This window comes from Onychomys torridus, chromosome 11, assembly GCF_903995425.1.
Source record: "Onychomys torridus chromosome 11, mOncTor1.1, whole genome shotgun sequence".
NCBI classification, from domain to species: domain Eukaryota; kingdom Metazoa; phylum Chordata; class Mammalia; order Rodentia; family Cricetidae; genus Onychomys; species Onychomys torridus.
The window spans coordinates 40923299-40945421 of record NC_050453.1 but is presented as its reverse complement, the minus strand read 5'-3'; the positions used below and the strand labels follow the sequence as shown (position 1 = coordinate 40945421).

The window sequence follows — 22123 nt, the reverse complement described above, 5'->3', positions numbered from 1 at the left end:
GCTCCCACAACCTCACAAATGTGTTATCTTCTACATGTTGAATCACCGTGGTAAGCGAGTGGGGAAGAAAACCTGAGTCTTTAAATAATAACAATTCTATTTCCATTGCACCTTTCCTCAAACAGCTTAGTAAACAGCTGAACAGACACCATCTAGGTAATTCCCTTGTGTCAAGCAGGGAAGTAGTGGAAATCTAAATCCCGTTTTAGTTGGTGAAATGTTGTTGATAAGGCCAACAATAACACGAGGGTGCTTCATGATCAAGGGCCACTTGCTACCTGTCAAGCATTGTGGAAAACACCCTGTGCTATTACCTCACTTAACCATGGTGACAAGCCTGTGACATTGGTATGGCTGTGGCCTTTATTATATCCCACAATGATGATGACAGTCAGAATGAATCACTTGCCCATGGTCATGTCTAGAAAGTAATACTCCTGTGACTAAAACCCCAGGCTATCACATCCACTGGACCTTCCCTCAGTTCTGTACAGTCCCCACTAAATTAATAAGCTTACCTTTTTGGGGGGTATATACTTTCTCACTGGCAAAATTCTATTTAAAAGGAAGCCACAGTCACCCCCCAAATATAATAACAGAAGACCATATGCTGGAACTCACAAACCCCCCCAGACCTTTTCACTTATTTTTTATAGGCACCCTGGAAAATGGACAGGGTAGGTATGTTCATTTGAGTTTTACAATGAGAATTTTGGGGAGTGTGGGGAGTATTGAGACAAAGATGTCTTTTGGCTCCTGGTCCTCTTGTCTCCCCTTCCCAAGGGCTGTTCTTATGGGTAAATGCCACCCTGCCTGGCTCAGAGAGAAAGAGTTAAAAGTTCACAGGTTCTTGGTCTTGTTGGTCGGTGATCACAGAGCCAGGGCAGGTTGTTAGTGCTGCAGAGCTAGTTAGCAGGAATGATGTCCGGCGGCCCTTTGTTCTGTTCTTCCATACTTTCCTGCAAGCCTCATGGGTTCTGAGCGTTAGCTGCTGACCCTTCTCCCTGACCCCATGATGTCCCTTATGGGAACCCGGGAAGGTTATTACAAATTAAGTATCTGGATGCCTGAACTGATGGACAGGAAAGGGGGCTGATCATGCTCAGAGGAATGAGCATGAGCTGCGTGTTTTTGTTGTTTTAGAGTAGAATTTTGGGTCAGGTGTCCTCTTTCTGTCCTGCTCTTCCCTATGTCCTTCCAGTCTCCATGGAAACCCCCAATCAATGCAGCATATGTTGATTCAGGTTTCTGCTGTTACCGGGAAGCCGAGCAGTGGAAATTGCTTTTAAAAGATTTGTGGAAGAGCTTGAGCATGCTGACCAGAATTCAAATCTGATATCCAAATGACTTTCATTAAGAGCTTTGAATGTGGTGCTATCCTAGGTGGTATGTTGATTAAATAAATACACAGGAGGGCATTTGGCAATAAACCTCTTCTATCATGGCTTTTTAAAATATTATAGTGCAGATTTTAATTCCTTTTATCTTCAATTTAATTCTATTCTCGGGCCTGTGTGGCAATGCCAGGTGCCCCTTTTGTTCCTGATTAATTCTACCCTGCCCAGATCGGGCTGTTGGGACCGTTTATAAAAGCCCTCTGTACCTGTGCTACTGTCCCCAAAAGCTGTTAGCCTTCTCCCGACTTCCATTCTGGCCAGGAGACTGCAGATGTCTTAAGACATTTTGGCCATAAGGAAGGCTTGGTGATTTTTCTTTTTCTTTACCACCTCCCCCCAAAATAAGTAAATAAAACTAAAATATTTAAAAGAACTCATAACTCAGAGTTAGCCAGGGTATTAAACACCTACTCCGCATGAAGCCATGAGAGTTGGGAGCAAAGGGAGTCAATCATAGAGGCTGTCTTTCTGGAGTGGAAATCAATTTGGGAGGATTGGAAACTACAAATGAAACTAGACCGTGGTTCAGGCTGTCAGAAATCACACCGCAAGGTGGTGGGATTGGGATAGAGCAGCTCTTCTAATTGAAGTCTTTCTGAACGAGCTCAGAAGGAGAGCTTTTAGCTCAGAGGTAAAGGGGTTGGCCAAGGAGCTGGAAGTTAAGAGGCAGAAACAGGATAGGGCTGTCTGAACGGAGGGAGCAGGTGCATGGGCGTGAAGGTATGTATTTGAGAGAGCAATAGAACCAGACCGAGAAGCAGGACCAGCTTATTGTCAGGCAAACAGAGGAGCCGCAATGGAGCCCATCAAAGATTATTACACAGTTGATCTGCTTAGGGTGTCTGTTCCGCGGGTAACTGAGGTTTGTGGGTGGTGGTGGGTGGGGGAGGAGTGGGGCAGGGAGACCTGCTTGGGGAGCTGAATAACCTCTGTGTCAATGGATGGGAGGGGAATGGAGCTAAGGAATAATTCAGAAACACAATGATCAGATTGGAACACCAATTTAGCAAGAGAAATGAAGAAGATGCCAGAAATATCTGCACTTGTTACCCCAGGGATGAGGATGCAGTGATGTCATGAGCAAACAGAGGGAGCCCTGCCGGAAGGCAGGAAGGGCTGAGAGCAAGGTTGCTGGGCATACCTGGAGTCTGTGGGCCTTGTGGTGGTGGTGGTGGTGGTGGTGGTGTGTGGAGCTGTCCAGCAGAGCCTCGTTGGTGCAGCTCTAATTTCAGAGTTGCGGGACTGGTCTGCGCCCGGGAAGATGGTTCCCAAGGAGACTGCTTTAAAATGGAAAGAGCAGAGGGGTTGCTGGGTCACCTACACAGCCAAATCCAGGCTGGTCATCACAGCTTTCCTTGAGAAAAACAGAAGCTGGGGCCAGTTTTCAGCTAGGGAGTCAGGAGCAGTAGCCACAAAAGCTTGACCAGCACCCCGGGGGAATCAGAGTTCAAGTGGGTGAATTCTGGCATCCTAGAACTATACAGTTTTTGTCCTTTCCTGCATCATCCATCCAGGAGAGAAACCCATGGTAGAATGCTTGACTTTGGAGCCAGCTTAATGTTGAGCTTGGAAATTTTGCTGTCATTGTCTTCAGACAGGGTCTCCCTCTGTATCCCAGACTGGCCTCAAATGTGGCTCTTCTGTCTCAGTTTCCCTGGTGTTGAAATGACACCCCATTTCCCCCTGGAATTCTTCCCACATCTGTCTCTGGAAGCTTCTGGGGGAGTCCTCCAATAGACAGGACTGTATCAGGTTTGCACCTCTCAGATTGGCATTCTACGGTTCCACACTAGTGCCTAGGAGTGTGTGGGCAGAGACTTCAGGGTCAGGTTTGCCTGTCTTCTTTTCCCAATGCTCTCCATGCCTGCCCATTCTTTCCATTTTCACCTTTCCTTTTAGAACTTTATTAATTATGGCATCTTTCCCAAAACATTTGACTTATTGCCTTCTCGACACTGGGCTAATTGAAGACTCTGATGTATGGTTAGTATTCATCAGCTCCTGCCCCAGACTCAAGCCCATCTGCAGCCTCACACACATTCCCTCGTGCCTTTCCTTCCTGTGGATCAGACAACACAAAACTCTGAGAAAACCTTTGCCCCATATTAGCCCTGGTGGGGAAGGGTCTGCTAATGACATCACATCTGGGTAAGAGGGAGGGGCATAGCAGTACCACATTAGAGGCCAGACACCAGCTCTGCTGTTTGTAAATGACCGGTCTCTGGTTTTGCACCTAAGAAAGGGGCTGATGAAGATGTTGGCTTTGTAAATTTATTGTGGGAATTAAATGAACTCTAGTGAGTGTCTAGCACATACAAAATGATCCCTAAACATTAGCTCTGTGGACCACCTCTCTCAAGGTGTAAACATATCTTGGATGAGAGCAATATTTATCCATGGATTTTTCCCCCTTATGCTACAAAATACCAGGAAAGGATCTAGAAAGGGAAAAATTCTCTTTCAGCTTAACACTGAATTTTAGCTAGCATCGTGTTTCAAGAAGACATCTCACTTGGTAACATGAAGGCACCTTTGCCTAACAGAGCGATGTTATGGACATTACTAGAGAGAGAGTGAGTCGCTGTGGGGGCAGCATCAGGGTTTCTATTTCGTCCTAGCACTAGGCAATGAGTGATTAGAGCACATTAATTTCACTGTCAGAACGTGGGTCATGCACCAATAGCTATGCTCAGAGAGACCGTGTCCCAGCATGACATAGGAGCAAAAGCTCCCCTGTCAGAGTCCTAAGACACCAATGTTGGTTCTTGTGCTGCCATTGTGTATTGTATCATTTAAAAAAAAAAAAAAAAAGAAACTTTATCACATCTAGTCTCAGCGTCCTCATCTGTAGCATGGGGATGGTAAGCTTCCTGACTGTATTATGTGGAATTGTAGAATGACAATTCATGAAAGTGTTTTATACTTGGTTTGTGAAGGTGGAGGAAGCTCAGGCTGTCCTTGAACTCCTGATCCTATGGCCTCAGCCTTGTGAGTGCTGTACCGCCAGCCTAGTTTATTTGTTTGTGTATGTATGTATGTATGTATGTATGTATGTATGTATGTATGTATGTATTTAATTGCATATACAGAAGAGGGCACCAGATCTCGTTACAGATGGCTGTGAGCCACCATGTGGTTGCTGGGAATTGAACTCAGGACCTTTGGAAGAGCAGTCGGTATTCTTAATCACGGAGCCATCTCTGCAGCCGCCCACCAGCCTAGTTCTGCTTTACACATTTAATAATGTTAAATAAGCTGGGCCTGATGGCTGGCTGTTCAGGAGGCTAACCTAGAAGGATGGCAGTCTCAAAGCCTGCCTGGGCTACAGAGTGAGTTTAAAGACAGCCTAGGCAACTTAAGGAGATCCTGTCTGAAATTAAAAAAAAGAGAGGCTGGAAATACAGCTTAGCGGTAGAGCGCTGGCCTAGCATCTGTAAGGCTCTTGGTTCAATCCCCAGTATTGAGCAACACAATCCCCAGTATTGAGTCAAATAAATGGAATTGATTGTCTTTATTACAAAGCCTCTACTTTCCTAAGAAACATCTTCTAACTTCTGGCTTGAGAAATAACTTGCCACAAGGCCAGGTGTATTTGAAGCTGGTTCTTGAACGGACATGGGAATAGCCAAAGAGCCTGAGAATGTGATGGAGAAGAGAAGGCAAGCTTTATCCCAGAGGAGTTGCAAACTTTAGGGTGTATTAGAATCTCCGGGCATGCTGGGTCCCACTCCCAGTTTCTGCCACCAAAGGTCTCTGCAGGGGGCCTGAGCAGTGGCATGCCCATCACATTCCCAGGTGATGCTCAGACTGCCAGTCTGGGTACCACTTTCAGAGAACTAGGACAAACAGGAAGGATCTCCCTTCTGGAACAGAAGCAGACGGTACGAAGAACTATGTGGGTATAGAGGTTTGGAAATAATATTGAGGGGGGGAAAGACAGAAACAGAGAGATGATGAGCAGATCGGGCAGAACAAAGGAAAAAGTCTCACTCCATCACAAATGCAAGTCTGGGGGGGGGGAGTTGCTAGGTGATGGATGAGGAAAGAGAGGTGAGTTGCTACTGTAGGAAAAACCAGGTGAGAGGCAGGAGCATGGGGTTGGGAAATCTGCACGTTCCAGGAGGCAGAGGAGGTGGGAATTTCTCATTAAGGAGTGGGGAGCGGTGGGGTTGATCCTGGTGGGGTGAGGGTATGGAAATGGGCTAGGGGAGAGGTTCCTCTGTTGAGTAAGGGGACAGCTGAGACTTGGCAGAGAGGGGGTAATTTCAGGGCTGTGTGGTTTGGCTTGGGAGCGCTGTGCAATAGAATTGGGAGAAAGGGGGTGGAATTTAGATGTGTGACCTGCCCCGTAGCTTTCTCGCTCTCTGCATTTATCACATCACATCACACCCAGCAAGACAGGCCCCCTCCTCCTGGCTCATTAGGAGATTTGATTCGGCTTGGCTCCTGCTGTCAGCAGCTGTCTGGGGCAAGATCTTTATGCTCCCTGTGCTCCAGTGCAGCCACCAGCCTCCAGCCTCCAGCCTCCCAGCCAGCAGCAGAGCTCATTAAGAGAAGCACCCTTCCCTGGATTTTCAGCTACTTGGTGGCCTGAAGAGTTAATACCTACTCTTGGCTGGGGGGCAGAGCAGCTGCTGTGGGCTGGAGAAAGACTTCTCCTTGAGCTGCAGCCAAAGGAGCTGCAGGTTAGTGAGGCCGAAGGAGGAAGGTACGAGATGCGTGCCAGGTCAGCTCTGCTTGGGGGCATCTCCTGCGTGCTGCCAATGAGGATGGGCGTGCAGACTGTGCCCGGGAGCTGAGCCGCCGCCTGCTGGGTGTAGGCTGCTTCAGTATTTACTGGATGTGACAAGCAGAGAGAAGAGCTTTTGGGGCCGCTTGCTGCCTGGCTCAAGTGGTGGGAGGTGTGTTGTGCATGCATGCTTATGTATATATGTATGCATGCGTGAGCCTATGTGTCCCTGCAAACATGCCTTTCACCTGCCAAGGATTTCACTGCTAAAAGAAAGATCTACTCTTTCCTTAGAGTTCCTTAACCCTCAGCGTCTCTGACCATCCACTTGGCAAAGACCTGCAGGCCATGAGGACCGGTCAACGACAGTAAGTATTGGCTCTGCCTTTCTTCTTCCTTGCTGGGGTGTGGGAAAGCTGGTTGCATTATACATATTTAATTAACCTGCCTCTTCATGCATATTGATTGCTTTCTCCCCGCTGAGCTTAATTTCTCTTCTTTTCCTTATAAATCTTTTCTTTTTTGCTCGTATGCTCCCCCCTCTGCACCTTGAATGTCATCTTTTTCTATCCTGTCTGCTCTAGTTACTTGTGACTTGGTGCCCACTTCCAAGGATACTGTGTATGTGTTGGAGGGGGGGTCGGGTCATATCTTTGAACTTTCCAGGCTCTGGGTAACCCCTTATCTGTCCCTTATAAGTCTGTCTAGAGCCAAATGGGATAGAAGCCCCGAGGGTTCTGAATCCTGGTGTGGACAAGGCAGCTGAGGCAGAGTATCCGGCTGTTTCTCATTTAGGGAATCCGAAGCTAACCTCACTCGGGGGGGGGGGTGATTTTGGAGGTGCTGGATGTCGCACGCGCTGTGGGGGGGAGACCGGAGACAACTGGGTAGCACCAGCAAGCCAGTGTGGGCTGGCAGCAGGAGAGGGAAGGATCAGTGGCAGTCAGGGACAGAGCCCAAGGGTCCCCTGCCCTAAACGTCCTTGCCTGTGGTGTATGTGGGCAGTGATCTCTGCTCTGCTCAGCTGCAGAATAATAAAGGCCCCTACCCTGGGGACAGATTTTTATAAGCAAGAGGAAATGAGGCGTAGGTGCCCAGACATGCTTTCTGGAGACCCTTAGAGTTGCAAAGGGCCTTGTTGGCTGACTTCTGGAAAGCAGGTGCACTCCCACTTAGGGCAGTGGTTAAGGAAATGTCCCCTGTTGTCAGGGAACATGACCCACTAGGATGAGCCTTTACATAAAACCTGGTTTTTTTTTTTTTTCCTTTTCTGTTTTCTTTTCAGTGTTAATAAAGTCATCCTTCTATTTTGTTAATAGAATTATTCTGAAAGTGATTTTAAAAAGTATTTGTGAAATGTTCAAGGTAATAAATACCAAGACAATTTAAATGGCGCAGCCACACAGGATTCTTATCTATCTAAATTAGGTTTCTTTTAAAATGGATTCTACGTTTGGTGGCAGGGTTCCCCAAGGGAACCTTTTATGGAGAGGTAGGCAGCTCTTCCTATCAGCTTTCTTTTTGTGGGAACAATGGTCTGAAACACTGCCAACGGTACCCATGGGAAGGAGAGGCTACAAGCCAGTCAGGCTCAGCCTCCACATCCCCTTCCTCCATCCCCAAGTCTTCCCTGTATCGGGTCAAGAATGGGCCAAACTGAGGAAGGTTCACCTCCTTATGAGCTAGAGAGAGTGACTTGCATGTTTGTTTCTGCAGCCTGTGTTTGGGATCCCCGCCAAGGAGCATGCCCAGTGGTGAGGGTGTCTGGTGGCTTACCTCCAAGGCCCCTCAGCACCCCACCTCCTTGCTCCCTTTTTCTCAAGCACTGGCTCATTTCCACCTGGGGCAGGTGCCCTTGGAGGGAGGTGGGAACCAGAGCAGCATCCAATCAGATGATTTTGGAGCAAGAGCCTCTCCTCCCTGGTCCCTTCTGGACTGGTCACTTGGGCATCAATCAGTCTAGTAAGATAAAGAGAACAGTCATTTTTGGTTTGCCAGGCCCATGCCTCCCCAAGGGTGCATGTCCCAATTTTGATGGCCAGTGGTTGGGGAAGTAGGGACATCTGACTAACAGCCAGCAATGCGAAGCCTCCTGACATTTGTCCCTGTCCATCTTTGATTGGCTACCCTTGCTAAGAACACACTGACATTTGTGGGTGCTGTGGGGGAAGTACTCTGATGGTGGAGAGCCATTGGAATGGTGGTGTATCTTGCAGACAGATGTGAGAGGGTGAACCCTCTTACAGCAGACTCTTTGATTTTAGGTGAGAGGACGTGAGAGGGTAAATCCTTGAACCCCGCAGTCTTATTTCCTGCCCTGACGTCCCTGCAAACCAGCCCAAGGGGTAACCATAAGCGGATGCCTGTATGGCTGCCTTACTGATGCCACGCAGGTAACGGATTGATGGATGACCTGTCTTCTCGTCCCTGCCCCTCTTCTCTGCTCCACCTCTGGTCTCTCACCTGTCCTGCTGTTTGAGCCTGGCCCATCTCTGAAGCTCTAGGTGGCCAGTCCTCCGGCACTGGTTCTGCTGGACCTCGGTGTGCACTGTATTGGTCTAACCTTTGTGCTTCTTGCAAAGTTACAGCCTTGCAAGTAGGAGCTGCCTTAGCCCCGTGCTCTCTTGTTCACTCGGTAGAGTGACTTTTGGGGTAGGATAAGGGGCTGTGCATGAACTTATATGGAACTCTGGGTTACTGGGACAGGGGTTTATAGAGAAAAGGCGGCTGGGGGAAAAGATCCTTCCCCCCTTTCCCCCCTCTTTTCCCTTTCTTTCTTTCTTTCTTTCTTTCTTTCTTTCTTTCTTTCTTTCTTCCTTCCTTCCTTCCTTCCTTCCTTCCTTCCTTCCTTCCTTCCTTCCTTCCTTTCTCTTTCCCTCCTTTTCTTCCTTCCTCTTAGCCTTTCACTCCTGTGTCTGCTCCCATCATTTCCCACTTAGGAGATTATGATTCAAGTCTTGCCTAGAAAGATAAAAACCATTGTGTTCCAAAGTAAACTTGCTTCTGTGAACTATTGGAATGGCCCAGAGTTGTCTTGAGGGCAATCAGTACCCTTTAAACTAGCCTGCCCCAAACCTTGGTGTACAAAAGCATGTGTGGATTTGCCACTTTCTGAGAGTCCTGTTTGTGGCTCTTGATGGCAGTGATCTGACTGTTTTTATGACTGATGATCCCAAGGCACCGAGTGGGCTGCTGGTTGGGTCCTGACCCGTGTTACAGCCTGAGCAGGACCTTTGCCTGAATTCACAGCAGCAATGATTCAAAGGGCTTTTAATCAGTTGCTTGAATGGTTGGGTACCGGGTACCCTGTGATCTGTAAGAGTGAATGGACACGGAAGATGCTCTCTGTTTCAGGAGACAGACTAACTGTAGCAAATGTTTTGAAATGCCATGAAATAAGTGGATGCGCAGTGCAGTCTGCCTGGAAGGAGAGGTAGGGACAAGGAGATTTCCTGTAGGAGAGGATATTTCTGGAAACTTGGATGCTCCAACTCTAAGGGGCTCTGCAGAGATGTGTTGTGGAATACAAATGTCCATCCCTGCCAAGTACAATACCATCTCAGTAGACAGATGTCAGATAAGATTTCTGTGAACAAAGAAAATGAACAGCCTGGGGAGTGGAAATCCATTTGAAATCAATGAGAGTGATTGAATTGGATGACTTCTAGTTTTAGGATTTGTGAAAAAGAGGGAAAGCAAGCCAGGCCAGAGGACTTGCTGTCAGCATGTGAGGATGGCATGTTGTAGGACTATTCCCATGGCAATATCCCGTGATGCATGTGGTAGTTCCTTTTGTAAGCCAGACTGGTCTGGTCTGATTACCACCCCTCCACCCTTGCACACCCACACTTACTTTTGCCCTTAATGTGAGGAATTGCCATGGTTAAAGGTCAAAGGTTAGCAAACTTCTGTTGTCCTGAGCCTGAGAGTAAATATTTTCAGCTTTGCGGGGCTGTATGGTCAGTGTTGCAACTACTTAACTTTCCCCTTGAAGTTGAAGGCATCTTTAGACACTATGTGAACAAACGACGGTGTTGTGTTCCTATAAAACTATGTCCCCAGATACTTCGCAGGACTGGAGTATGCCAGCCCCTGCCTGAAGGTAAACAGGACAAGTTAAACAGGCATCATCTGTCACAGGGGACACTGGCTCTCCACTGTGGGCATCACCCATCGTTCCTCTCACCAGCAGGCATCAATCCCTGTGGTCCAGAGCCAATCCTGTACACATAGCCTGTCTTAGTGAGGTGAGCTGAGAGAGGCCGATTGGGAACTGACCTGCGCTGAAGCCCCACACGGTGTGCCCTGACTCTGTCTGCTGTGCATCCCTGCATTTTGAGGCTCCCCTCTCCTCTGTGTGGGGGCCTTGCTCTCATGGCCTCGTAGTTCGGGGCTGCCGCCGTCGCCAACCCTGCCTCTTTGCCCTTCGCCTGGGAAAGCAGAATGTGGATTGCTAGTGTGTCGCTGCTGTGTTTCTACTCCCTACAGAGGATCCGAATTTAGAAATTCTCCCAAGCTCATGACCTCCATTGACTTACCATCAACTTGCCATGACAGCTTTAAAAAGCCTTCAGCCTCTAAGGGAATTATTATTACTATTATTATTATGCCTATAGTGAGACAAGGCACGGACACAGCCCTTGCCTCTCTTCTGGCTGATGGGCTCTTCTGAGGCCACCTGGGGTGAGGAGGGCATCAGGTCCAGATGTCCTTTACAGAGCTGGCAGTTGTGGTCATGACAGCTCCCTTCCTTCTGCAGGAACAAAGGCATGAGGACTCGACTGGGCTGCCTGTCGCACAAATCGGACTCCTGTAGTGACTTCACAGCCATTCTTCCCGACAAACCCAACCGCGCGCTCAAGTGAGTAGTATGGCCGCCTTGGGTTCCTGGGTACCCACACTGTGGGGTGTCTATGGGACCCTTTTCTTTAGGGAGTTGTTGACTAGATGAACCACAAGATGATACATTCTGGTCTCTCAGCAGCTCCTTTCCCATCCCTGCATGTGAGTGACAGGAAAGCAGAACTCGGTGACGTCAGGCGGGAACTCTCATTCCCCTAAGAAACAGTGTCGCCATCAGTGTCTGAAGCCGTGGGTGGGAAGTACACTTCTTTATTCTCCGGCTTGTCAATCTGAGCTCTCATTTTGGAAATAAACATCCAAAGTTACTCTAGAAATGTGCTGGGATTCAGATCATCCAGATTCAGCACCTATTCTGTGCAGACACTGTATTCAGTGATGACACAAATGTCACCTTGTTCAACCTCACTCACCTCTGAAAGGGGCATCCCTGTCTCCATTCCAAGAGGTGAAGAATCTGGGGTGGCAGTAAAAGGTGAGTTGAGCCTCTTTTGTCTCCAAGACTAGCCCCACTTCTTCACCTCGTCATGTTGACATCTCAAAACCACATAGCTACATATCTTTATTGTTCAGATCAAAAGTAATGTATGGGATTCTCTGAATTCCCATCCAGGGTGATTTCTTCTTTCTGGTACTGGGGGAGAAAACCCAGAACCTCATTCGTGCTAGGTAAGCACTTTGCCACCAAGCTGTAGCCCCACCCCCTACCTAGAGGTCTCCCCAGCTTTCGCTTGAAAAATTTACCAACTGACAGCAGTGGAACTGTAGGGGCCCAGGGATGGTATGTATCTGCTCTCCACCAATCCAAAGAGATCTGGGCAAGTCTGAGTAGTGGCTGGGGGAGACGAGATGTGTCAGAAATCCTCAGAGAGATGCTTTTGCTTCCTAGGAGACTCTCCACAGAAGAAGCGACGAGGTGGGCAGATTCCTTTGATGTGCTCCTCTCTCATAAGTGTAAGTAGAAATCAGGTCGCATCACGTTGGAGCAAATCATCCACGTGGCAAAAGATGTAGGGAACACTTCCTAGGCTCAGGACACTGGGCTGAGACCCCAGCCCTCTATAACCCTGCACGCAGCCGGAGAGAGACAAGAAAACAGGTATTTTAAATGTAGTCAGGGGTTATATCCCCCCCCCCCCCGTTTTCTGTATTCAAACCATAGTCCAAAGAGGCCCAAGGTTCTCAGTCATTACACTGTATTATATTATATTATTAATTTATCAGATCTGTGCTCTTACTGTTGACCCATCTTGGTTACTAGATATTTGGGTAGGCATGGTGGAGTCCCTTGGTTTTTAGCAGATGCCATTGAAAGTGACTTGGTTTTTCTAGGGCTGGGAAGGTAGCTCAGTGGTTATGTACTTGTCTGGCATGTGTGAAGCTCTTGGTTCAACGCTCTTCAACCGTCTTTTTGAAATGGGGTGTTTATAGCTTAGGCTGGCCTCAGACATGCTATATAGTCATGGATGGCCTTGAACTCGGGATTCCCCTGCTTCCACCTTCCAGGCACTGGGATTTCAGGCATGTCTCACTGTGGCTGGCCGCTCAGCAATGTTCACGAGATAGAAGTCAGCTTAGGTCATGGGAGTTATGGACTGCGGGGAATGAGAAGATCTGGGTTCCAGGCTAGATTTCATGACCCCCTTCCTCCAAATCACTGGGCTACTTAGTTAATTGAGAATTGTGTGTGTTTCAGCAATCTCTTGGATTGACAGAATTTCCCTCTTTATCTCGAGGGATGACTGTCTCAGCTGCACTGTGCCCCCACTTCCTGGCTAGAGCAGCACTTTGCCCTCCCCCTCTCCCGGTTTTCTCCCTGTTCAGCTGCTGTGTCCTTTGTTTCCTACAAAGACAGGAAGAGTTGTGCATATTGCGGCGTGCAGAGGGCAGTTTATCATTCATCAAACTTTTCAGTGCTTTTTTGTTTCTCATGGTGAGCAAGTCCAAATCTGCTGGGCTTTGAAATCCCCGTGGCATTAAGCACATGGAAGTGGCAGTGCAGGGGCGGGAAGGAGAGAGGGGGTGTTCTGAGGAGACAGGAAGGTTGCAGACAGACATTCGGTGTTCCTCCCCAATTCGTCACGTCAGTGTGAGATCTGGGAGCAGAAGGGCTGCTTGCATTTTGCTGTGTTGTTCCTATTTAATCGGGGGGGAATGTGTTTTTGGACAATTAAACTGAAGGCTGTGAGTGGGTTTCAGATCTGCGCTCTCGCTGTTGACCGTCTTGGTTACTAGATACTTGGGTAGTCATGGTGGAGTCCCTTGGTTTTTTAGCAGATGCTATGAAAAGTGACTTTACTTGTCCAGGTCTGGGAAGGTAGTTATGTGGTTCAGTATTGGCCTAGCTTGTGTGAGGCTCCAGGTTCCGTCCTCAGCATTGTACCGTCATCATCATCATCATCCAAAAACAAGAAGTGATTTTGCTTTTAATTTGATGAAATTACTTCCTCTGACTTCGCTTCTTGTTCTTAATAAACAATTCAACAAATGCTTTGTGTGTGTGTATGTGTGTGTGTGTGTGTGTGTGTGTGTGTGTGTGTGTTATACAAGTAGGTATTTCATGTGCGTGAACCTGTGTGCCCAGGTGTGTGTGCGCACATTTGTGCATTTGTGAGGTCAGAGGTTGCTGTCAGGTGTTGTCTTCTGTCACTTTCCACTTTATTTGTAACATTTATTTATTTTTTTATTCATTCATTCATTCATTCATTCATTCATTCATTCGTGTGTGTGTGTGTGTGTGTGTGTGTGTGTGTGTGTGTGTGTGTGTGTGGTGTAGGTATATGGGCTCGTGCATGCCTCAGTGCACCTGTTTAGGTCAGTGGATAACTTCCAGAAACTGATTCTCTGCTTTTACCATGAGGGTCCTGAGGACTGAATTTAGGTGTCAGGAGTGGTTGCAAATGCCCTTTCCTGCTGAGCCATCTTGCTGCTATCCACTTTATTTTATTGAGATGGTCTTTCAGTAAACTTGGGGCCTACCAGTTAGGCAAGATTAGCTGGCCAGTGAGATCCAGGAACCTTCCAGTCTCTGCTTTCCCGGCAGCATACTTATCTTTTTATGTGGGTGCTGGGGATCCAAGTCCAGATCCTCTTGGTGGTACCTCAAGTACTTTGCCAACTGAGCCATCTCTCCAGCTGAACAAATACTTTTGAATAGATTTTAAAATAAACTGAAATATCTAAGAATAAGTGCATACTATAAAAAATTGTGACTTTGGTATTCCATGGGATATACTTAGGCAGGAAAATAATTCAGCGTGGGTATATACAGCATATGTAACACACAACCATGTCCCAGTAGCAAGTTCAATAGTGAATTTGCCAAGGTAGTGGCATCTATAGGATATTTAGAGTTAGATGGTAATGCCTTTCTAAAAACCAGGCTATTGATTATTTTCCTGGAGTCATATTCTGCAGGACAAGTGTCGCTCCCACTTTATATCTTCTGGCTGGCTTTGATTCAAGGTCATCCTAAAGTTTGGTTTCTATTTCAGCCTCACACTGATTCACTCAGTTCAAGTCCCTGAGGCCGTTTCCTCATTCTAAAATGGGGTTAGAGATGTCTACTAGCTTGCTACCACCTGCAGAAACACATACACAACTCTGGACTCTACTCAGGATGTGATGTAATGATGCTGTGGGTTCTTTTATATATATATATATTTAAATATATATATATATATAAATGCAAAACAAATACCTTGACAGTGGATTTTGTATTATTAACATTAAGTCTGTGCGAGACCTAGAGATTCAGTTTCATCTTCTTGATTTGGTGACTCTTGGATCTGCAGCTGATTGGTCCTCCTGTCACAGAAGGGGTTCCTGGAATTCCATAACACTGCTCTAAGATAGGACTCCCAATAACGGGTAACAGCTGGCACCAATTTGCTACTTTGTCAAAGTGCTACAAAAAACAGGCTTTTTGAACTATGAAGTTCTTCAATCCTTCTTGGAGTCTGAGGTTCTGTTTTTATTTCTTTTTAGTACAGAAATAAAGAGCCAGTGGTATAAGAACTCTTAGGAAGAAAACAGTATTTAGGGTCAATGGTAGAAGAACTTTAAGCTTCTAGGATTTGGATGTTTATTCCCCTGTGAAGGCTGCAGAGCAATTGGAACCCAGGCCATTTTAAAAGACGCTGACAACATTCTAAAAGTCGAATTAGCCAGGCATCGGTGGTGGTGCATGCCTTTAATCCCAGCACTTGGGAGGCAGAGGCAGGTGATCTCTGTGAGTTCGAGGACAGCCTGGTCTACAGAGCAAGCTCCAGGACAGGTACCAAAACTACACAAAGAAACCCTATCTCAAAAAACAAAAAAAAGTTGAATTAATTTGGGTTTGTATCGTGACTCCATCAGGGCTGGTTAAACTTCTCCAAGGGGATTTCACACGTGCCTGTCCTTGACAGCACCAATGGGACGTGTGCCGAGCTTCTGAGTAAGACTCATGATACCCCAAGGAGTAAATAAAAGAGTACAGGATTCCGGAATGACTGGTACCCAGAACAGTGGGTGTCAGCCTAGAACCCACTCCTCTGTCATCCTTCACTCCGAGGTGTCTGTCCTTCCCAGGTGTTTTTCATTTCGCAGAATCAGGTGACTCTTTATTTTTTTCCCATTCTTGACCTCTGGAGCATCTTGGCCCCCCTGGATCTGCTGTTGTTCTGACACTAATTTAACTATTGCTTAAAGATGTGTTTGTTCATTATGCACAGACCGTGCAGCCGGGATGGTAGCACACGCAGCAGAGGCCGTGGTCTGTCTCTGATGGAGAATGTCGGTCTTTGAGACATCAGGCGCGCTCACAGAGAAGGGGAGGAGAAAACTGGGGTGGCCTTAGGATTGCAATTCTGTCTCATCACTGCCAGAAGTCCCACTGGTCTGGGAGGATGGTTCCCATTGCCAGGGACCAGGCTTTTGGACATGTAAGTGCTGAATGCTAGCTGGTAGTCAGATCTATGGTCCTGATTTTGTCCCCCACTTACTCCTGGATAGTTAGGTGACCTTCATGGAAACCTTGGCTATTTAGGAAATCAGATTTCTTACTTGTCCAACAGAGGAGCTGGAACAGGATGCGTCAGAGGCTGAAGTTGGTTCTATCCTTGTCCCAGGGTATTCTCTGGAGCAGGCGTGAGGCTAGGTGATAGCCAATCACCTGTGGCAGGTGCTTTGATGAAGCATTGCACGCATGGTTATATAAGAGAGCCTTTCAGCTGAAATGGCTCCAGCAACCAGAAGGGGGACCAAAGCACCCGCGTTCATTTGTTCGTTTGTTCGTTCTTTTGAGCACTGCAGGGGCTCAAATCTCAGGCAACAGAAGGCAACTTTACTGTCTTCAAAACCTTCGAATTAAAAAAACAACCTGAAAGGAAAATATTTAGAGTAGCCTTATTTCCCATTGTATTTGTTTCCAGAGGAGTGCAGAGGGAAAGCACTCATGGAGGGCCGAAAGGTAATCACTTGCTAAGTGCTTTTCTTAGAAACTAACTAACGCCACTGAAGTTGACATTGCTGATGGCTTCATTAACTAGGAGGATGTCTAATGTGTGCTAATTTGGAAGCTTTCTCCCGTTCATCCAATTACAATTAGACTCCATATCTGAATTGGGCATGTAGTCTGCCCTGAAGGGGGATGCGGCGCACGTGTGTGTGTGTGTGTGTGTGTGTGTGTGTGTGTGTGTGTGTGTGTGTGTGTGTGTTTTGCTCTGAAGCTTGTGCCCAACAGAACCAAACCAGTTTGTGGGAGATCTCTCCTGTTAGGCAGCTGGAAGACAGAAAAAGACAGTGTGCCTAGCTTTTGTTTTATTTTTCATGAAGTCAGGCATGTGCTTGCCTGGCCTGCTTTTAGAGGGGTATTTAGCCCTGAGCTCTGAAGAAAGACTCTCTTTCTGCTTTTCCTTCCCTTCTTTCTTTCCCTTCCTCCCTCTCGCTCTCCCTCCTCTTCCCCACCCCTTCTCTTTCATTCTATCTACCTCCTCTTGTCTTTACCTTGCTCTTGTATCCCTCCTTCCTATTTTTCGAACATAGAAACTGAGTTTCTTTGTTTGTTTGTTTGTTTTTTCGAGACAGGGTTTCTCTGTGTAGCTTTGCACCTTCCCTGGAACTCACTTTGGAGACAGGCTGGCCTCGAACTCACAGAGCTCACCCCCCACCCCACCCCCCACCCCCGCTACTGAGTTACAGTGTTAAGCATTCCTTCAGGCTGCATGCTTCTCCCCATTCTCTCTCACTTTTCACACTCGATCCCTCCTGGACCACCCAGCACTGCCCTCTGAGCACTGACTTTGGAAGGAATTCTCGTTTGATAGTTTGTTTGGAACCTGCAGAAAGGGTTCTGTTCACCTGGCCCCATGGGACCCAGGAAATGCTAGGTCAGAGGAAACAGGACCACAGAGAGCCCTTTACAGTCATAATATTGCCTCTGTAAACCAAGACCAATGGAGAAGCCTTTAGTGTCTAAAACTTAACCCCCTTCAGATAATGGTTGAGATATCAAAACACACAATGAATTGAACTGGTCACACACCCACTATGCAAAAGATCCCAAACAAACCATCCTGTAGGAACTAAATGACCAGCTCGTGCAACAATTTAGATTATTTATCTAAATGATCTTTAACTCTGGAGCAAATAGTCAGGTTTCCATTCTCCCCATACTGTCTTTAAGCCAGAAGATTCTAGAAAAGTCTTCTTCAGAGTGTGAACCAAAGAAGGCAGCTTAACTGCGAGAGCATGTAAGAAATGGACATTTCTGCATCTTATCTCAGACCCGTGGAATCAGAGTCCCCGGGGCTTAAGACTGGAGTGTGTTTTCCTACAAGTCTTTCAGGAATGGGGAATCCTGTGGAAGCTTGAGAAGCTCTGCTTTCAAGCACAATTATGCAAAAACAGGAAAGAACAGTGTTCTGGTGGGGTGGATGGCCCAGGCTTTTGAAGAAACAGAGTATTTTGTATTGCCTGGAGGGCCTCAAATCCTCAGGCAGCACCTTCCTTTAATGGTACATCGGTATCACGGATCCCAAATGTGTGGTGTGGAGGTTTTCCCAAGGAGGAAAAGAAGAGAGAGAGAGAGAGAGAGAGAGAGAGAGAGAGAGAGAGGAGGAGGAGGAGGAAGGAAGGAAGGAAGGAAGGAAGGAAAGAAAGAAGAGAGAGAAAGAAAGGAGACAAACAAACAAACAAACAAACAAACAAACAAACGCACAGCTTCAGGTGTTCCAAAAGAGCAGAGGCTGAGTTAGAAACAGATACGTGAAGTGGAGATGGGGACGTCTCAGTTTTCTTGTCCTGTCAACATTACTGTAAGTTATTCTCATACCCAGGAACGTAGGTGCTGCATTTATCCTTGCTGGGAGGAGTGCCAGGCTGTGGACAGCTCTTACATGCTTGTAAAAGGTCTGAACAGAAGCAAGCGTGCAAGTTCCCAACACCCATCCTGTCATTTATCAGCGATGTGACCTTATGCCAATCACCTAATCTCAGCGAGCCTCATTTTCCCTCTTCTGTGAAAGGGGAATGATGGCTTGTATAGTGCGAGAATTCAGTACAGTTGCTGTCCCCAAATGCTAAATGGTGTGACTGGTACACGGAGGACTGGATGAAAGGTAGCTGTTTTATTATTTTTGCTATAACACATTAACTGTACTGAGAACATATGCATTTTGTGCAGCCTCTGGGCCTGAGCTAATGTGAGCTTACTGATCCCATAGACAGCTTGAGGCAACAGCTTAGGGGAAGAGTGAGAGAGCCCAGGAGTGTTTCCCCTTACTCAACCTTTTCAGCCCAGGAGCTTTAGGGATCCTCCAGGTCTTCCTACCCACCTCCCCTAATGAATGTAGGAGAACCTGCTGGGAGCGTAGTGTTTAAAAGCCTGGTAGGTAAAATATTGATGTGCTCCGTCCTTTGAGAGTCCCAGCAGTATCCCTCCATCCAATTCATCTGAGAAATATTCTTTTGTGCTGAATTTGGAGATCTTTCAGGCTATGGGCTAGTGTCTGTGAGGCTTTACAGTACTTCTTTATTGGGGTTAGATCACTGGGATAGCCCAGGATCTCCTTCCTTCTGCTCCTGTATCTTAGGAATAAGAAGCCATGTAGCCTCAGAACGTCACTGTCTCTTCATGTCCTGGTGTCCATCCTGGTGTTTCTCAGGTCCTTTTTGACACAGAAACTTACAAAGCTACTGTAATATGTCACTCTGATATACTGTCTCTCTCTGTCTCTGTCTCTGTCTCTGTCTCTCTCTCTCTCACACACACACAAACACACACACACAGAGTTTATATATATGAATAAAGTACAGATCATTGAAGGAAATCAGTAATCACAAATGTGAGACACAATTAGCCTCACATTGCCTGTCAGTAAATAGCATAACTGGCAATACATAGTTTGTTCCCTAAGTAAATTTCCTACATAAATCTTGATTAGACATAGTAATTTGCTTCAAAACCATTATCTCACAGGTGACACAGAGAAAGGTTCTGCCCTCTCTACAAAATTCAAATCTGTGGCTTGGTTCCAAGTCAAACAGGATTTGCCTTCTCCAGTAGCTTGTGCACCTTGGCTTGTATAAACCTTTTTCTATTCCTATCCTCTGCTTGACTTGGGGCCTATTCACTGGGTTATTTCCCCCTATTGATCAGGAATGCAAGAGGGTGCTAGTCCTTGAGAGGGTTCTTTGGTAAAACACAGAGCTTAAAAACATTTTTTTTTCTTGTCCTTTTGTGTTTTCCCAAGCCTGGGAACTGAGCAAGGCTCAAGTCCACCCTTGATGCCAGCTAAATCGGGACTGCTGGACCTTGAACTGTTACCTAATCCACCCTCTGTGCTGCACCAGCCTCGCTGCCGCTCATTCATAGTGACCCAATTTCTCCCCTTATGTAAGCACCCTGCAGGAAAGAACCACAGGGAGAGAGCCGGCAGCCGGCAGCATGTGCGGCCACGGCATGTTCTTGGAGGTTCTGTGGCTGTTCGAAAGGACGCCAATATCCTGCCCACTGTTCCAGGAATCCTGGACACATGCCTGGCCCTTCCTGTTGCTGGCTCGGCACCGATCTCAAAAACTTTATGCTGTTTTCAGAGCCTTGACTCCTGGGAGGGTTACCCAGAGACAACCCAAGCGAAACGCAAATAAAACGATAAGAAGGCAGAGCCCCCACCTTCCACACACTCCCTTTCCTGTTTCCCTGAACTATTCACTGCCTGTCCACCACCTTTAATTGGCCAGGACTGCATTTGGCATTACACATGGAGTTCTGGATCACGACTCCACCAGAACACGAAGGAACAGTCATCAACAGGCATTGAGCACCCCCTGTTTACCAGTCAGGGTCTGCATGTCACTTGTGTGTATGAACTCATCACATGCCCCTTAACCCTGGGGAGGAAGAAGAGCTGATGGGATCTGCATTTTGTAGTTATGAGAACCAAAGAGCAGAGAGGCCACACCTCTCTACACACCAGCTCATACCAATGCTTGCGTGTCGGAGCCCAGACACGATAGTGGGAGACAAGTTGGTGGGGGCTCAGGAGGAGAGTTCTGGAGCGGGATTTTGGATCAGAGCTCCAGTCTTCCACGGCTAGTGTGCAGGGTGCACAGGCCTGTAGTATCAGCAGCATTGCTAACACAAACACAGCCACCCCTAGGGATAACAGCAGGTGCCGCCGAGCTGTTGTGCATGAAATCAGCGCTCTGCATTCGGAACCAACTGCAGTTTGTGGACAAACAGAAGGCAGAGAAGAGGGTCCTGCCGGAGGGAAAGAGAATGATGGAAGGGCAGTGGAGCAAAAGGACAAGGAACCGGAGAGGAGTTGGGGAGAGATGGGGAGAAGCAGATGAAAAGCTTGCTGGGTCACAACAGCAAGAGATGCAGACCAGGCCTGGGGCAAGTGGTCTCGACTGAGGCTGCTGCTCCCTTCTGCCATCTGCCCCTGGCAGGAGGCGGGGCTCCTGAAGCAGCGGTGCCGCCCCCCCCCCCCCCCACCGCCCGGAACTCACTTCTATTGTTCCCGGGTGGGACCTCTCTTCGCTCAGTGCCCCTCCATGGCCTGTCTGTAGAGACACCTGCTCTGGGAATATCAAAAGGGTAGGGGGAGGCTGTGCCTGAGAGGGAGTGGGTAGGACAGTGGGTGAGCTGAGAGGAAGGGCTGAGGGCAGGTGCAGACGCACAGGCCTTTGTGGTGCTTGTTGTAACTGTCTTTGCTGCAGTCTGATTGTGATGCTTTTTCAGGTCCAGACACCAGGAGAGTCCAGGGGAACAGGGCCATTCTTTCTCCTTTCCCGGCCTCTCCAACTCTCTCTTGAAATCTCTGGCAACTTCAAAGTGCCTTGTTCCCTCTGATCTCGCCCCGAACTGCAGGCAGCCAATCAGTTTGAGGCTTGAAAGAGAGAGCAGTGTGTTTCTTGGGACGCGTGTGGTCCCTGGCTAAGGGCTGGGAAGGTCTGATGGCGTATTGAGAAGAAGGAGTTAGCCCTCTCACATTGGGAGACTCACTAGTGGACAGGCTGACAGTCAATGCTGCAGGACAGGAAGAATTTTGGTAGATTCCAGGTTCTTGGTGCTACCTAATAGCCTCAGTTCTCACCATAGAAAAGGTGATGGGAGGTGTCCTCCAGCTGGACAAGCCCCAAGTCTGTGAGCCAAATGGCACCTTTGCAGGGCTGTGGCACACATATGCTTGGTGTGTTTGCCTGACTGGGGTTACTGTTTGTCTCCACTTTGGAGACAGTGATCACTGGATTAGGGAGAGTGGGCTCTGAGGTCACCCAGACGTGTAGGCAAATCTACCTTGCTCCTTTTACCGACTTAGTGACCACAGGCGATTCTTCTCTCAGATCTCACATTCCTTTTGTAAACCAAGCCTCTCTAAGGGTTAGCACTGCTGACTGCTCGTAGTGAGGACTAGGCATTTTTTGAGTGGATTGCTCCATTTGATCTGTTAACAGTCCAATGCTGTGAGTCCTGGCATGGTCTCCACTTCACAGATAAAATTTCCCTCTTGGGCTTCAAGATGGTAGGGTGCTTTTCCAAGGTCACGTGGGATTCAAAACCAGAGCCCATGTCTTTCTCTCTCTCTTTCTCTCTCTCTCTCTCTCTCTCTCTCTCTCTGTACATATGTGTGTAGATGCACATGCATGC

General features: G+C 47.5%; 1 protein-coding gene across 5 annotated transcripts in view; it reads left to right on the top strand.

Moving 5' to 3' along the window:
* The window catches only part of Rgs8 (regulator of G protein signaling 8), a 42999-nt gene that overhangs the window by 5553 nt on the left and 15323 nt on the right, over positions 1 to 22123 (top strand). Inside the window, exons 1-4 of one of the 5 annotated variants that reach the window (XM_036202175.1) lie at positions 5855 to 6082; positions 6421 to 6494; positions 10886 to 10987; positions 11876 to 11940. In XM_036202175.1, coding sequence (XP_036058068.1) covers positions 6475 to 6494; positions 10886 to 10987; positions 11876 to 11940 — 187 coding nt within the window. In that variant the 5' untranslated portion in view covers positions 5855 to 6082; positions 6421 to 6474. Of the gene's footprint in view, positions 1 to 5854; positions 6106 to 6156; positions 6299 to 6420; positions 6495 to 8390; positions 8520 to 10885; positions 10988 to 11875; positions 11941 to 22123 lie in introns of those variants that run through there. The other 4 variants (XM_036202174.1, XM_036202173.1, XM_036202172.1 and 1 more) reach the window with 4 other exon arrangements.